The sequence below is a fragment of the Tamandua tetradactyla genome, chromosome 22, assembly GCF_023851605.1.
Source record: "Tamandua tetradactyla isolate mTamTet1 chromosome 22, mTamTet1.pri, whole genome shotgun sequence".
Taxonomy (NCBI): domain Eukaryota; kingdom Metazoa; phylum Chordata; class Mammalia; order Pilosa; family Myrmecophagidae; genus Tamandua; species Tamandua tetradactyla.
This window is the reverse complement of record NC_135348.1, coordinates 15,877,013-15,893,164: the sequence shown is the minus strand read 5'-3', so window position 1 is coordinate 15,893,164 and position 16,152 is coordinate 15,877,013. Positions and strand designations below refer to the sequence as shown.

General features: G+C 35.5%; 1 protein-coding gene across 26 annotated transcripts in view; it reads left to right on the top strand.

The window, feature by feature from the left end:
* The window catches only part of FHIP1A (FHF complex subunit HOOK interacting protein 1A), a 354,626-nt gene that overhangs the window by 190,114 nt on the left and 148,360 nt on the right, over positions 1 to 16,152 (top strand). For 19 of the 26 annotated variants that reach the window (XM_077139811.1, XM_077139801.1, XM_077139793.1 and 16 more), the window contains one exon: positions 12,945 to 13,175. The exons of 4 other annotated variants lie outside the window; for them this stretch is intronic. In XM_077139811.1, coding sequence (XP_076995926.1) covers positions 13,062 to 13,175 — 114 coding nt within the window. In that variant the 5' untranslated portion in view covers positions 12,945 to 13,061. 3 more of the 26 variants (XM_077139806.1, XM_077139805.1, XM_077139814.1) reach the window with 3 other exon arrangements.

Sequence of the window (16,152 nt, the reverse complement as noted above, 5' to 3'; positions counted from 1 at the left end):
TTCCTCCTTTTGATCAGGATGGAATTGTTGATCCCATAGTGCCAGGGCTGAACTCATCCCTGAGAGTCATCTCCCAAGCTTCCAGGGAGAGTTTCACCCCTGGATGTCATGTCCCACGTAGGGGTGAGGGCAATGATTTCACATACAGAGTTGGGCTTAGAGAGAGTGAGGCCACATCTGAGCAACAAAAGGGGTTCTCCAGAAGTAACTCTTAGGCGTACCTATAGGTAGGCTAAGCTTTTCCGCTATCTACATAAGCTTCACAAACAGTAAGCCTCAAGATCAAGGGCTTGATTTTAGTGTCCCTAATGTTTGACACAGTATCAGGGGATTCCCTGATGGTGAAGTTGAATGGTCCCATGTTTTTCTCCCATCCTCAAGGGATTTTGCCAATACTTTCTAATTATCTGCTTGGTGTATTCTAGGATGTATCCAGGCATTATGTTAAGCTATACAGGATTAAAAACCCTCATTCTTATTTTGGGTTCCCTATATACCCTGGTGTTTTGGGATGTAATGATCTATATATGTCCATTAGGTCCGAGTCATTTATCACATTGATTGGGTTCTCTGTTTGCTTTTTGATCCCCTGTCTGAGGTGTTGTTCTATCAATAGGGGAGAATTGTATGTTGAAGTCTCGTACTATTGTTGTTGAAGTGTGTATAGCTGCCTTTGGTTTTGCCAATATCTACCCCATGTACTTTGGAGCTCTTTGATTGGGAACATGAACATTTATGATTGCTATTTCTTCTTGGTGATTTGTCCCTTTTATTATCTAGTGTCCTTTTTTTTTTTTTTACTCTTATGGTGTCTTTACATTTAAAGTCTGTTCTATCTCATATTAGTATAGCTTCTCCTACTTTTTTTTTTTTTTTTTTTTTTTTTTTTTTTTAAAGAGGGAGGAAGGGAAGGAAAGACAGAGAGAAGGAAGGAAGGATGGAAGGAAGGAAGGGAGGAAGAAAGGGAAACATCTTTAAACATTTTCTTGTTTTATTGTATTTTGTTTGTTTGTTACATGGGCTGGGGCCGGGAATCGAACCGAGGTCCTCCGGCATAGCAGGCAAGCACTTTGCCCGCTGAGCCACCGCGGCCCGCCCTCTCCTACTTTTTGATTACAGCTCACTTAGGGCCTCTTTTTCCATTCTTTCACTTTCAGTCTATTTGTGTCCTTGGGTCTAAAATATGTCTCTTGTAAACATTATATAGATGGATTATATTTCTTAGTCCATTCTGCCAATCTGCACCTTTTAATTGTGCCTCCAGTTTGTTAACATTCATAGTTATTACTGTAAAAGCAGTTCTTGAGTGTACTGTCTTATCTTTTAGTTTGTGTCAGATCTGTATACTCTTTCCCCCCTCCCCGTGTATATTTTGTTACCCTTACTAGTATTCTTCAATTCCGTGCCTTCCTCCTAACCTTCCTGTCCTGTCTTTTTTTTTTTTTCCCCAGCCAAGAGAACTCCCTTTAGTATTTCTTGTAGGGCATATTTCTTGTTGACTAGTTATCTTAGTCTTTGCCTTTGAAAATTTTAATCTGTCCCTCAATTTTGAAGAACAGCTAGGCTGGATAAAGAATTATTGGCAGGACATCTTTCTCCTTCAGGATTTTAAATGTATCATAGCACTGCTTTCTTGCCTCCATAGTGCCTATTGAGTTGTCCAAACTCAGTCTTAAGTGTTTTCCCTTGTGTGTAGTATACACTTTTCTCATGGTGCTTTCAGAACTTTATGCTTTTCTTCAACATTTGACAGTTCAGTTAGCATGTGTACTGGAGTAGACCTATTTGGATTTATTTTATTTGGGGTTTGTTGTTGTTCTTTGATTTGCATATTTATGTCTTTTATAAGGGTTGGGAAGTTTTCCCCAATTATATTTTCAACTTACCTTCCCAACCCTTTACTCTTCTTCTGTTGGGGCACCACTAATTCTTATATTTGTCCATCTTTTATTGTCCATCATTTCCCCAAGATCCAGATCCAGTTTTTCTGACTTTCTTGCAGTTTGTTCTTTTTTGCGCTCTAGTTCAGTTGTTCTGTTTTAGCTTACTTATTCTTCCTTAGGCTGCTTTGAGTCTACTATCATGTGTTTCCAGTATATTTCTCCCTTGGCTTACTGTATCTTTCATCTCTGTGAGGTCTGTCATTTTTCTTTTTAATATTTCTAATTATTCCTTATGCTCTTCTAGTGTTTTCCTTAAGTCCTTTATTTCTGTATGAATATCCTTGAGTAGTTTTTCCATATCCTGGGTCCCCTCTGGTGGTTTGATTCCGTCTTTTGGTTGGGCCATTTCTGCTTGGATCTTCATGTGTTTTGTAATTTTCTGTTGTGTTTGGGCATTTGATTATCTTAATGAGGTTATTTTCAAGTTAGTTTCCTTCTAAAGTTTTATATTTACTTGGTTTTTCATCACAGATTCCCTTTTGCACTTGCTTTGTTAGTAATTCCTGCCAAACGAAGGCCTGGATCTCATGTTTGGGATACAATTCTACTTGAGGGTCTATTAAAAGTTTGGTAGAAGTGCATGGGTAGTTTAGTGGCAGAATGCCTACCTGCTCAATTCCTGGGCCATGCAACTCACTCCCCCAAATAATTAAAAAAAAAAAACAACACACCTAAGCAGTAGTAGGCCCCCAAATTAGAAGGAGACATACCAAGATATATTGGGAGTGAACTCAGACTGGTGCCCTTAGAAGAGTGAGAAAACTTAAAAATAAATAAATAAATAATATTACTAATAAAAAATATAGAAAATTATATTAATTTTTTTTTTTTTAAAACCTAGGCAGATAGGGAGTTTGCCAGACTGCATTTATTGCTACTTTCCAGAAGATAGGGCTCCAGAGGCATCGTCTCCCCTCAGGCCTGCCTCTCCTCAACTGTAGCAGTTGTCTGGGAAGATGGCGTGCATGGTGGAGTGGCTGCTACTGGTGCACAGCAGTGGGGTGGGGTGGAGCCAATTACAGTGCCCAAGGGAACAGCTGATTGTAGCACCTTGTGCCTGGTAGAACTGCCATTCACCATGCCTGATGGAATGGCTGTTTGCTGTGCCTCGCCAGGTGAATGTTCCCAGTGCATGGGGGCAAGGCTTTTTGTGATGAACAGCTGGGCACACCTCCAGGCAATCCACAGGTGCTGCTGGCTTTAGAGCCGCATGGGGAAGGTTTCTCCAGCCAGCAACTGTGGCATGCTGGTACAGAGGGAAAGTGCTGCCATCCTCCCCTGGTGGGGGACATGGCCAATCATACCTACCCTGTACTTATAGTCCCGTTCTCCCTTTCTCTCTCCTTCATATGAAATATTGAAGACTCTCTTCAGTCACTCAACCCTCAGGACTGCAGTCCTGATCATTTTTTCCCCATTTCCTATCTTGTTTTACAGAGCAGGGGTGAATCTGTCCTACCCTACTTGCCCTCTTCTTGGGATATTCTGTATATTTACAAGCATACAGAGTAATATATTGCTGCTTTTTTTTTTGTATGCAATATGGTAGGGATCACATTTCATTCTTTTTCCATGTGAGTGTCCCTTTTTGCAGCACCATTTGTTGAATTTTTGTTGTTTGAGTTTTTGTTTGTTTGCTTACTTGCTTTTTTGTTTGTTTGGGAATAGCAAGGGCTGGGAATTGAACCCGAGTCTCCCGCATGGCAGGCAAGAATTCTTCTACTGACATACCCTTGCACCCCGTTACATTGCTTTTTGTCTTATGCAAATGGTGGCATACAATACTAACAAACTTTTCTGTATATATTTTGGAAGCCTTTGCATATCATTACATTTTGATCTGCCTCCTTTTTTTTTCCCCTGAGACAATTGTGTTCTATTATGTTGAAGTACCGTAATATATATGACCAGACCATTGATAGTGGATATTTAGAATCTTTCTAAATGATACACCTAAGGATATAACTGTAGTTAAGTACCTACTGGTTAAGACGTGCTCTGAGGTCTGACTTGACATTCTGATTTAGACTTCATGATACCTGCGTGACCTTGATTAGACAAATCCTTTTACTTCTCTGTGCCTTGGTTTCCTTATCTGTAAAAGAGGAGAATCCTGGTTCTAAAGGCGATTGAGAAGATTTAATGAGTTAATAGTGTAAAGATTTAGAATGGCACAAAAGATCTATGAATGGCAACTCTTGCTATTATTCAGTTTATCATCTAGTAAGATGAATGTGTTCATAGGATAAATGCACAGAAGTGGTTTTGCTCATCAAATTTAATTTCCAACTGTTGCCAAATTGCCCTCTATATTTAGAACACCCATTTATGTTCCCACCTGGGGTATGAGGTGCTGTTTGTTTTTGCTTCTCATAACATTAAGCTCTTGATAGGTATAAATCTTGAACTTGAGTCTATATTATTAAGGCTTATGTATTTGTCACTCAAGAGGGAGAGATTCGGAGTTAAATCTAGGGAAATTGAAAACTTCCCTAGAAGTTTTTCAGTGCTTCTAGAAGATTCTGCTGTTAATTATCAGTATGACGTCTTATGTTGAAAATAAACTGACTCGTGGTGATGATATATATATATATTTGAGTGGTAAACTACTTTAAACCAGTAGATTTTTATCATGTTAACTTGCCTCTCCGAGACTCTCAGCCGGCCCGGGAAGGAGGGAGGGAGGAGCTCCGGCTGCCACAGCTGCTGCTGCTCGGGAAATCGCGCGCTGCTCGGGGATCTCACTGCAGCCGAGTCTCGCAGTCAGACTAGCCAGTCCAGACTGGGGTATGCTATGTGTCCATTCCCTGCCGTAGCCCCAGGAGCTGTTCTGCACTGTTTCAGTTCACCTAGTAGTTGCTTTGGAGGAGGAACTAAGATGCACGTACCTTACTAAGCCGTCATCTTGGCCCCGCCCTGTGAACCCGTGCTTTATTTTTCACAGCTGAATATTGCCATGTGCTATGATGGTAAGAGAGAAAAGGAAACTGGGCGAGAGGATTAGGGCACAGGAAGAATTCAGGTTTAATAGGATTTTATTAGGCTCCTAACAAAGATTGTCTAAGGTACTTTGACCCAAAATGAGTCCCCTTCACTGCTATTAGTTATAGTTGAGGGCACAAGGTTCCCCTCTCTTCACGTATTCCCAATATATGAATTTTTTACCCTTAGATGGAATTTTATGTGATAAGAACATTTACAGTGATAGACTTTTTTTTTTTTTTTTTTTTTTGAGTGATAGACTTTTAAATGTATTTAGTAGTACCCAATTCGGGACATTCCAAAGTATATTATAAAATAATTCAGGGTAAAAAAAAAAAAAAAGGCAAAGAAAGAAAAAGATAAAAAAACTCATGAAATTATATTTGAGTGGTAGATTCCTGTGCTGTGGATTCCTTAAATAAAATATACTTTAATAGTAAAAAGAATACAGATAGAATCCCATTTACAACTGGAATCATTGCGAAGATTTTTGTGTAAAGGCCATTATTCTTCTTTAATGATTATAGGATTATTCTCCTCTCCAACTTGTATTTCAGCTGCAGTCATTGGTCTCTAGTCATGTTATAATATCTCTTTAATAAAATAAATAATGACTTTTGAGTTGAAGGAGACCTAAGAAATCATTTAGTCCTTATTACTTTCTAAGCAGGATTAGAGCTCTAACTAGAGTACTGGAATGTGGTCTCCCAGTGCAAAGCTCAAGTCCCCAAGGAGGGACTTGAAGTTGTTGGACTTTCAGGCTTCAAAGATTAAACTAAAACTCTTACTAACCCTTACCTTTTGTTATGGATTGAAGTATGTCCCCCACAAAGATATGTTCAAGTCCTAACCCCCAGACCTGTGAATGTGATCTTGTTTGGACAGAGGATCTTTGAAGGATGCTGTTATTTAAGATGAGGCCAAACTGGATCACGGTGGGTCCTAATTGAGTATGACTGGTGGTCTTATAAGAGGAGGAAATTTGTACACAGAGAGGGAAATCAGCCATGTGACGGAGGCAGAGATTGAGTTGTGCCACAAGTCATAGTAACCATGGACTGATGGCAAGCCAGTGCTAGAATCCTGCAGATTTCAGAGGCAGCAAGGCCCTGCTAATACCTTGATTTTGGACTTCTAGCCTCCATAACTGAGACAGTATGTTTCTGTGATTTTAAACTACCCAATTTGTGGTACTTTGTAACTGCATTCCTAGAAAACTAAGGCGCCTAACTTTCTAACCATTACCACAAAACAACCAGAGAAATATCAGGAGGAAAAAAGGACAATGGACAGGGTTGAAGGAGATTGCCATGTCTTTCTATGAAATGAAAGATTACTTCTGATTTAATAAGTGAATATGAAAAGACTCATTTTTATTTCATTTTTATCTTTAGGACTCAGCCACCTGTGTCCTTTTTTAAAAATTGTGGTAACCTGTATAGAATATAAAATTTCCCATTTTGACCACTTTGAAGCGTGTAATGGCATTTACAGTGTTGTACTGCTATCACCACCATCCATTAACAAACCTTATCCATTGCCCCAAACAGAAGTTCTGCACCTACCTATTAAGTATTGGCTCCCCATTCCCTTGCCTACTGGAAATGTGTACTCTACTTTCTGACTCTATGAATTAGGATATTCTAGTTATTTTTACAGTTGAAGTCATATAATATCTCTCCTGTTGTGTCTGGTTTGTTTCACTCAACAGGATGTCTTCATGGTTCATCCATGTTACTACATGTATCCTTACTTCATTCGTTTTTATAGTTGAATAATATTCCATTATGTGTGTGTTTATGAGTGTGTGTGTAGACACACCATATTTTGTCTGTCTGTTCTTCCATTGATAAACACTTGGATTGCCTCTCCTTTTTGACTGTTGTGAATAATACTGTTATGAGCAGTAGTGTACAAATACCTATTTTATTTCCTACTTTCACTTATTTTGGGTATGTTCCTGCAGGTGAGATTGCCAGGACATATGTTGTTCTATGTTTCACTTTCTGGTGTAACTACTGAATTGTTTTCCAGAGCGGCTGCATCATCAGTGTATGAGGATTCCTATTTCTACACATTCTTGCCAACACTTGTTGTTTATTTATTTTTGTTTAATAATAAAACAAAGTGGTATTTCATTATGTTTTTTTTTTTTTTTCATTTCTCTAATGGCTAATTGATGTTGGGCATCTTTTCTAGGCTTATTGACCATTGTATATCTTCTCTGGAGACATGTCTATTCAGGTTTTTAGCCCATTTTTAAATTGGTTCACCTTGTTGTTGTTGAGTTTTACAAGTTCTTTCTTACTCTGGACATTAAACCGTTATCAAATATATGATTTCCAAATATTTTATCCCATTTTGTTGGTTGTCTGTTCATTTACTTGATAATATCCTTTGCTGTGCAAATATTTTTAAAGTCCAATTTATCTGTTATTCTTTTGTTGCACATGCTTTTGATAATAAAGTTTTAAAATCATTGCCCGATCCATTTCAGAAGATATTTCCCCATGTATTTATATCCTAATAATAGTCTTCCAATCCATGAAAACATTATGTCTTTCCTTTTATTTTGCTTTTTAAAGTTTCTTTCAGCAATGTTTTGTAGTTTTCCTACGTACAAGTCCTTTACATCCTTGGTTAAATTTATTCCTAATTATTTTATACTTTAGTTGCTATGGTAAATGGAATTGTTTACTTGATTTCCTTTTCAGATTGTTCATTGCTAGTGTACAGAATTACTACTGATGTTTACATGTTGAACTTATACCCTGCCACTTTGCTGAATTCAGATTGGTGTAAATTCTTTGAATGCCTAATAAAATTCATCAGTGAAACCATCTAGGTTGGGGCTCTTTTTTTGTTGTTGTTTGGAAGTTTTTGATTACTGATAACAATATCCTTTCTTGTTATTGGTCTGTTGAGGTCATATTTTTTCTTGAGTCAGATTAGGTAGTTTTTGTGTTTCTAAGAATTTGTCCATTTGCTTACTTTTGGTTGAGTTTTCTCCTCTTTTTGCAGTTCTTCCAGGTATTAAGTTAGGTTACTGATTTGTGATGTTTTTTCTTTTTTAACATAATTATGTATACCTACCTATAAATTTCCCTCTGAGCACTGCCTTTCACACATTCCATAAGTTTTTGTATATTGTGTGTTTGTTTAAATTCATCTCAAGATATTCCCTAGTTTCCCTTGTGATTTTTTTCTTTGATCCATTGGTTGTTTGAGTGTATTGTTTAATTTCCATATATGAAAAAATTTTACAGTGTTCCCTGTTTTTGATTTCTAACTTCATTCTGTTGTGATTGGAGAAGCTACTTTTATGATTTTAGACTTTTGAAATGTATCGAGGCTTGTTTTGTGAGTAATATATCGTTTAATCTAGAGAATGACCCATATGCACCTGGGAAGAATGTATACTCTGCTCTTGTTGGATGAAGTGTTCTGTATATGTCTGTTAGGTCTAGTTGGCTTACACTGCTACCTGTGCTTTTTTTTTTTTTTTTTTTAATTTTTTGTTAATTAAAAAAAAAATTACAAGAAAGAAACACAAACATTCCCAGCACATATACTCAGTAATTCACAATATCATCACATAGTTGCAAATTCATCATTATGATCATTTCCCAGAACGTTTGCATCAATTCAGAAAAAGAAATACTACCTGTGCTCTTGACCTCATCTTCTCCTCTTCTTGTTCCATCAAAATCTTTTTTCATGTATCTTCAAAATTTTCCATATTCAATTGATTCCTTCCCATGAAACTTGCAAATGAGATTACTTTTCCTTTAGTAAAAATGCTCATTTTCTCTGCTTTCCCTTAAAGTAACGAACCATTTCTTGCCCTTAAGAAATTTTTTATAATCCATTATTAGATGTTATATTTGAATAGATAAAAGCAATGAAGAATGGTATGAGATAGTATAATTAAATACTAAAATGTTTATAATGTAAGTACAGTCTGATTGTGAAAGTGAGTTATGTCAAAATATGATCAGTGGTAGTTCAGGAAAAAATGTGATTTTGATCCATTTAAAGCTTTCTGAAGGATTGTAGCCTTCTAAAAACAGTCGGAAATTAATAAAGATATCTGTTTGGAAATAAGGTTGAAGCACTTTTACATTGGAAAGGAGGTATAACTTAGATGTGTAGAATCTAAACTTTTACGATTATGTATTATTTTTAATCTGTGATGTGAAGGCCTGTGCTTTTATTTTTTTCATAGTCAGATAAAAGACATACTTTCAAAAAAGGGAGCATATAAGGTAAGAATGCATGTGATTCTTATGTCTGTTTTCTCTGTCTCCAGCAGTACAATACAATCTGTATTTCCTCATTGATGGAGAATAGTTTTATATATGATTTTTTAATTTTTAAAAATTTTTTTTACAAAGGCCGGCACCGGGAATCGAACCCGGGTCCTCGGGAATGGCAGGAAAGCACTCTTACCTGCTGAGCCACCGTGGCCCGCCCTATATATGATTTTAATGAAATAAAAACTGTAACTCCTTAGTAGTATCTTTGTAAATCATAGTGTCAATTTTCATACCTTTGCAGTATAAACTCTGTGCTGAAAATATCAGTCTTTTAGACATGCATTTTGACAACTCAGCTCTTCCTGCTTCTCTACTCTCCTGTATCAGAAAACTCAACAACCACAGAATAAAAGGACATGCCACTACTGTTAGGAAAAGAGTCATTTTGAAATTTTTTTGCTGAGAGTGGTTTTTTGTTGGCTGTAGATCCTAGCTTGATTGATGTATTTTTTCCCTGTTTACCCATTTTCAGCACTATGCAGTGTTGACATTCATTTGTTGTCCCCCATGCAAAAACATTTTTATATTTTACATTTAATCACCACTGTTGTCCAGTCTAGAAATTCCTAAGTTATACTGTCCCAGTCTTTATCCTCTGTCTTTTGTTCTGGTGTTATGTGCCTCCAGCCCTTCTCCTCAACCATACTCACATTCAGCTTCATTCAGTGGAGGGCAGTTTTTTTTGAAGGGAAAAGAATCACTATTGAGAGTCTGAACAAGTTTATAAGAACTCTCTCTTAGGCATGAATTCGATTTGATGTGTATATGCGTATTTAGGGGATGAGCAGGCTGAACACGTGGTAAAAGTGGCAAGCTTTGCTCTAACCATTCCCAGCTTCAGATTTCTTAAGCTGAAGAGGTTAGAGGGCTAGAAAAGAGAAATGTCTGGTATTGCCATCTTAATGAAACAAGCTACATAGTTTAATGACTATAGTAGCCTTTTACCTACTCAGAGGTTTTTACTTAGTTTTGTCTTCTATTCTTCACTGGACTGTGGAACTGAGTAGGTAAATCAAAAGCTTGGAATGGTACAAAAAGAAAAACAAAGTACAGGCTGAAAATGTATTGAAAACTTTGGTGCTTGAGGAAATATGGCCTTGGAGAATCACGTAAATATGGAGCTCTCTCTTCCAAGTTTTATATTGCCCTCTGGGCATGCTAGCACTTTAGCTTATAAGTGAGAGAGAGAGAGAGGTTATAAAATCCAACTCTTTGGTCTCTGGATGTTTTAGGTAGTATTTTCATTGATAGGATCTTTTGGCATAGCTTTTCCCTTCTCACGCTTGTCTAGCTTGACTTGCCGCCAAACTCTTTTCTTACCCAGGTTTTCTCTGTGTTGTAGTTTCTGTTTTTATGACAGATTTTTGTTCTTCAGGTATATACCTCAAAGTATTGGATTGGATAAGCATAAATCATATGAGATGCACTTCAGATGTCTCTGAGAAGATACAGATTCCTTAAGAAAATAAGGCCAGGGATAAAAATCAGTAGAAAGGAGAATATCCTTTCTTAGAAAGAGCATTGGACTGGGAATCAAGAGATTTACATTTGATTTCCATTAAAACTGACTTGTAATTTTATTCTCTGTACTTCAGTTTTATAATCTGATAAGATTATATTTAAGGTCCCTTTGAGAACTAACATAAAGATCTTAAACAGCGTATGTTTCTAATTTTGATTTAGAAGCAATTGACATGATTACATATTCCCCTCATACCTTTGATTCCTGGAGTGGAAGGGATTTTAAAGGGTATTTAGTTTTTCAACCTTGGGAACCTTGGGATAAACTAGAACTCTCTGATTTTTTTTATTACTTTCATTACATCATCTGAATAAAAATCTTTGACATTTTCATAGAAAAACAGTATTTGAGACAATGAAGAATTTGTTTTATCTTGTATCAGAATCTTATTTTATCTCTTATCACTTAAAACAGGGCTGCACACTGTAATGTCTGTAAAGGCTAACAGAGAATATAAATGAAGTAAGGAGACTGGCACTTACTTATAGTAAGTGATAGGGATCAGTGGGTATTGTGGGGACTGGAGAATGTATAATCTGTATAAGTCAGGAGACCATTCCTGATTTTTAAAATGCCAGGTGGACCTAGTAAAACATGCTTCTCAGTGGTACAGGGTCATAGGTGGTAATGGACAATGTTTTATTGAAAAAAATAAATTTTTATTATTAAGAGTTCTTTGTTGGGAAATTCACCAATTGTAATATTAAAATACAGCCATAGAAGAGATACACAAGCTATTGCTTCAAGTATGTAATGTGCTGTCCTTCTTCTAATGGGTCTTTCTCTTTCTACATGACTTTATCTTTTCCCACTCTTCTTAAACAATTTTCTTTTATGAAATAATTCTTGCTACTTTTCTGATATGTCCAAAATTTTTTTAAAGATCCTTTAATGTTGATTAACTGATCTCTCCCCCCTCAACAAAAATACTTATTTTGAATGTTCCTTAACTTTTTTCCAGTGTTTACACCCACTCCCCACAAAGAACTTAATCCATAAATCTAACCTGAATCATCACCTTAAGCCCTGTCTCTCACATTTTATTGTTTGTAGAGAAGAATAGTGAATGAGGGTTCTCCTTGTGATACCCTTCATACATGCAGTTGAAAAAAGCCTGTTTACTTTCTTCATACTTTTTTCTGTCCTTTTGGCACTATAAGTCTGGAAACCTTCATCATGAAGTTTTTCAGTACTTGTATAATTGTCGTGTAATTATTTTTCTTTGCACTCTTTCCTATCCAGTACATTAAGAAAATAATAGTAATAATTTTAATCATCTGTACCCAGGCCTTTTACTGACTGATGAAACTAGTGAGATAATACCACTATCAAATTGCTTTTGTTAGAGAGTTAGCACCACAGTGCTGGATCATAATCACTGTATGCTCTATGACCTCAGTATCTTTTCACCCCACTGGCTTTGTTGTAGTTAGGCTTTCTTGATATTTTATCCACATAATTCATTTTTCATTTTTAAGTGTGGTACCTTGTACTCACACCTAATAAACACTGTATTGTTTTTGATGTATCATTTTTTTCTCTGATTTGTTGGGGTCACTTGAAATTCTATTATTTTTCAAACTTCCTTGAAACCCTAACTTAGTTTGTACCCACAAAATGAGAATGTTTTCAATTCCATTATGACAGTCATTTATTTTTTTTTTTTTAAAACTATTCAATAATATTGGGTCCAGAAAGTTTATAACTCCCCTAACTTGCATCAAGCCATTTGCTTGTTATTATTTACTAATGGCTTTCCTGTTACTGTTTTTATTTTTAAACTCCATAAAGATTGGTATGTTAGTTTCTTGCTTGATTACTGATCGTTATGAAACTCTTTTTTACAATTTGCTATTATATTAGTATCTGTCTAGTTGCAACTAGACTTGAGTAGTTTAGAATAATAATCTAGGGGGTGGTTTTTTAAGGAAATAAACCCATTTATTGTTTATGTATGTAGTTTGGTAGCATATTATTTTATATTTTTAATAGCAAGGTGAGAGAAAATAAGAAAGCATTTAGATTGAGTAGGATTATCAGTTTTGTAGATACTTTATTCTGTGTTGGACTTTGAAAATGTCTATACTTTGATATAAATTTAATAATTGTCCTTTTTTTTTTCTTGGTGTCCTTTTTATATAAGAACATAATGAGATGCATTTTTCATTATTGTCTTTACAGGTTTCTGAAGGTGACAGTGAAATTTGAAGAAGTTACATTTCTAATATGAAACCTGAAAGTTAGCAACTGCTTACCAAATTTTCTTGAAAATTAAATATGACTTAGAAGCATTAATTTATGAAATTTATGATGTCATCGGTTGCCACGGAAAGCAGACTCCAGCAGGCAGTTAGTCTGCAGGGAGTTGACCCAGAAACATGCATGATTGTATTTAAAAACCATTGGGCACAGGTAATGTATGAGTTTCACCTTCTCTGCTGGTCTTGGTCGCCCCAGTGACCTTCATCACAGTAGGGTTTCTTACTTCTGTGACAGGTAACTAGACTTCTGGGAACAAAGGGAGTGAACCCTTTCTTCTGGTAAGAAAACCAAGTTTCTCTTTTTGATTTGCTAGAATAGGTATCTGATTAAAAGCCATTATCTTCTCAGAAGTAGTTAGGAGACATGCATGTTTCTTGAATATTCTTAAAAGAGCAGCAGTTGGCTTTAAAGTGACTTTTATATCACTTTGCAGTATGCTTTCTTTTCCTCCTCCTCCCTGCTGATTTCCATACCAGGCCTTGAATTCTAATGATACTAAAATATATATTTATTAAACATTTACTGAGTATGCTGAGTGGCTATTTCCAATGCCTTTTATCATTTAATTTTCTCCACACACCCATAAAGTAGTTAATATTAGCATGCTCATTTTTCAAATAAGGACCTGGAAAAAAAAGATGAGTAACTTGCTTCAGGTTATATGACTAGTGAGTTACCAAGCCAGCTGCTTGATACCAAGTCCATGCATTTAACTGATGTACTTTACTAATTTTGAGCTGGTGGTCTTTGTGCAATTTAAGGAAAGAAGATGCTCAGCTATTTCTGAATATATGTAGTCTCCATTAGAAAGCTGATTATAAAATTTTTTTAGTTTATTCATTTTGACTTCTCTGTGACTCCTCTGATCTTCTTGTGTGGATAATTAAGGTTGAATGTTTAGAAAATTTACTAGCCCACCCTTTCCTCAGGGAGTTTATAAGTAGTAAAGTAAGTAAAATTGGCATTCTTTACTACTTGCTCAACATTGCATTCTCCAGATGAGCTGGTAAGTGGCTATTTATGTGACAGTTTTCCAATGACTACTCAGTTCCTTCCTGTGGCTGGAAATAGCACATGAGTTAAAGCACTGAGTGTGTAAATCTTAGCAATTATACGGGAAACAGTTTAGATAAAAAATGAACAAAATCAGTTGTGCTTCTGGGTCATTTACACGTGGTAGGTTCTTGCCACTATCCAATGCAAAGCTTCCAAGATTTTTGTGCATTTCCCATTTTGTGACTTTTCACTGTTAGAATATTAATGGGTTTGCTCTGGACAGTGAAGGCACATCTTCTTTAGCAAGGAAAAAGAAGTAATTCAGGAGTTTTCCAGATAATTAAGAGTAAGCACCCTTGGTTTTGTACTTTAGAAGTATTTTAAAGCAGTGACTTCAAAGTGGGGTGGTGAACCCTAAGGGCTGTGCCTAATTGTCCATTGGGTGTGGAAAGAATATCTTAAAGGCCTGTTTCTATCCTTTTTACTTTACCTTTTAAAAATTTCTATTTTGTTTATAATGTGCATATATGTTTATTAATTTATTTGTAAGTATACAAATTTTGGAAAAAAGTTCTCATTTTCTAACTGATAGGGATGTACAATCAGATAATTTTGAATTTTGGATATTTTTAGCCTTAGATACTTCACTTGGCTAATGACATCTGTCACACTAATACATATTCTTTACTCTAGGACCCCATTTTATTTATTTGTTTATGTACAGTACCTTCTGATTGTAACTGTTTTAGTTTTCTTGGCTGCTCAAGCAAATACAAATGCAATGGCTTGGCTTTATTTGCTTGTGATTTGAGGTTTTCCACAGTGGCTGTACCATTTTACATTACCACCAAGATTACAGTAAGCCGTGTTTTGTAGTTTTCCATTTATTAGTCCTTTATGACTTTGGTTAGATTTTATTTATAGATATTTGATTCTTTTAGTTACTGTTGTAAATGCATTTTTTTCTTTTGATTTCCTCTTCAGATTGTTTCTTACTCTAGTGTATATTAGTGTATAGAAATACTAGAGATTTTTGCATGTTGATCTTGTACCCTGCCACAGTTATTAGTTCTGGTAGCTTTGTTGTGGATTTTTCATATACATATAAAATATAAAAACAATAAAGAACTAAATATGGTTCTTTGAAAAAAATCAGTAAAATCAGCAAACCTTTAGTAGCTTTGTTGTGAATTTTTTGTTTTTTATATGTATATAATTTATACATATATTTTATATATATATATCATTTCATCTGCAAAAAGGGAAAGTTTTCTTTCTTTCTTTCCAATTTAGATGCCTTTTATTTCTTTTTCTTGCCTAATTATTTCTGGCTAGCCTCAGTACAGTGTTTAATAATGGTGGTGACAGTGGGCATCTTTGTCTTCTTCCTGATTTTAGAGAAAAGCTTTCAGTCTTTCACCATTGAGTATGAATTTAGCTGTGGGTTCTTTATATATTGTCTTATCAAGTTGAGGAATTTAGATTTCTAAGTTTTTATCAAGAAGGGATACTGGTTTTGTTAAATGCCTCTCTGTCAGTGGAGATGATCATGTGGTTTATCCCCTTTGTTCTATTAATATGGTGTATTATATTAACTCATTTTGTTATATTGAACACCTTTGCATACTTGGACTAAATCCCATTTATTCATGTTTTACAATTCTTTTAATGGGTGGTTAGATTCAGTTTACTAATATTTTGTTGAGGAGTTTAGCATCTATATTCGTAAGGGATATTGGTCTATAATTTCTTCTTCTTCTGCTATACTATCTGGCTTTGGTATGAGGGTGATGCTGTTCTCATAGAATAAGTTAGGAAATGTTCCCTTTGCTTTGATTTTTTTGAAAGAATATGAGCAGGATTGGTGTTAATTCTTTTTAGAATGTTAGTCAAATTCCGCTTTGAAGCTTTGTGGTTCTGGGCTTTTTTTTGTTGGGAGGTTTTTGATTACTGAATCAGTTGTTTTAGTAGTTATTGGTTTCTTTATCTTTTTTCTTTCTTTTTTGAGCCAGTGTAGACAGTTTGTGTGTTTCTAGGAATTTGTCCATTTCACTTAGGTTAATCTAATTTGTTTATATACAGGTTTTCATAGTATTCCTATTAAAATCCTTTTTGTTTCTGTGAAGTTGGT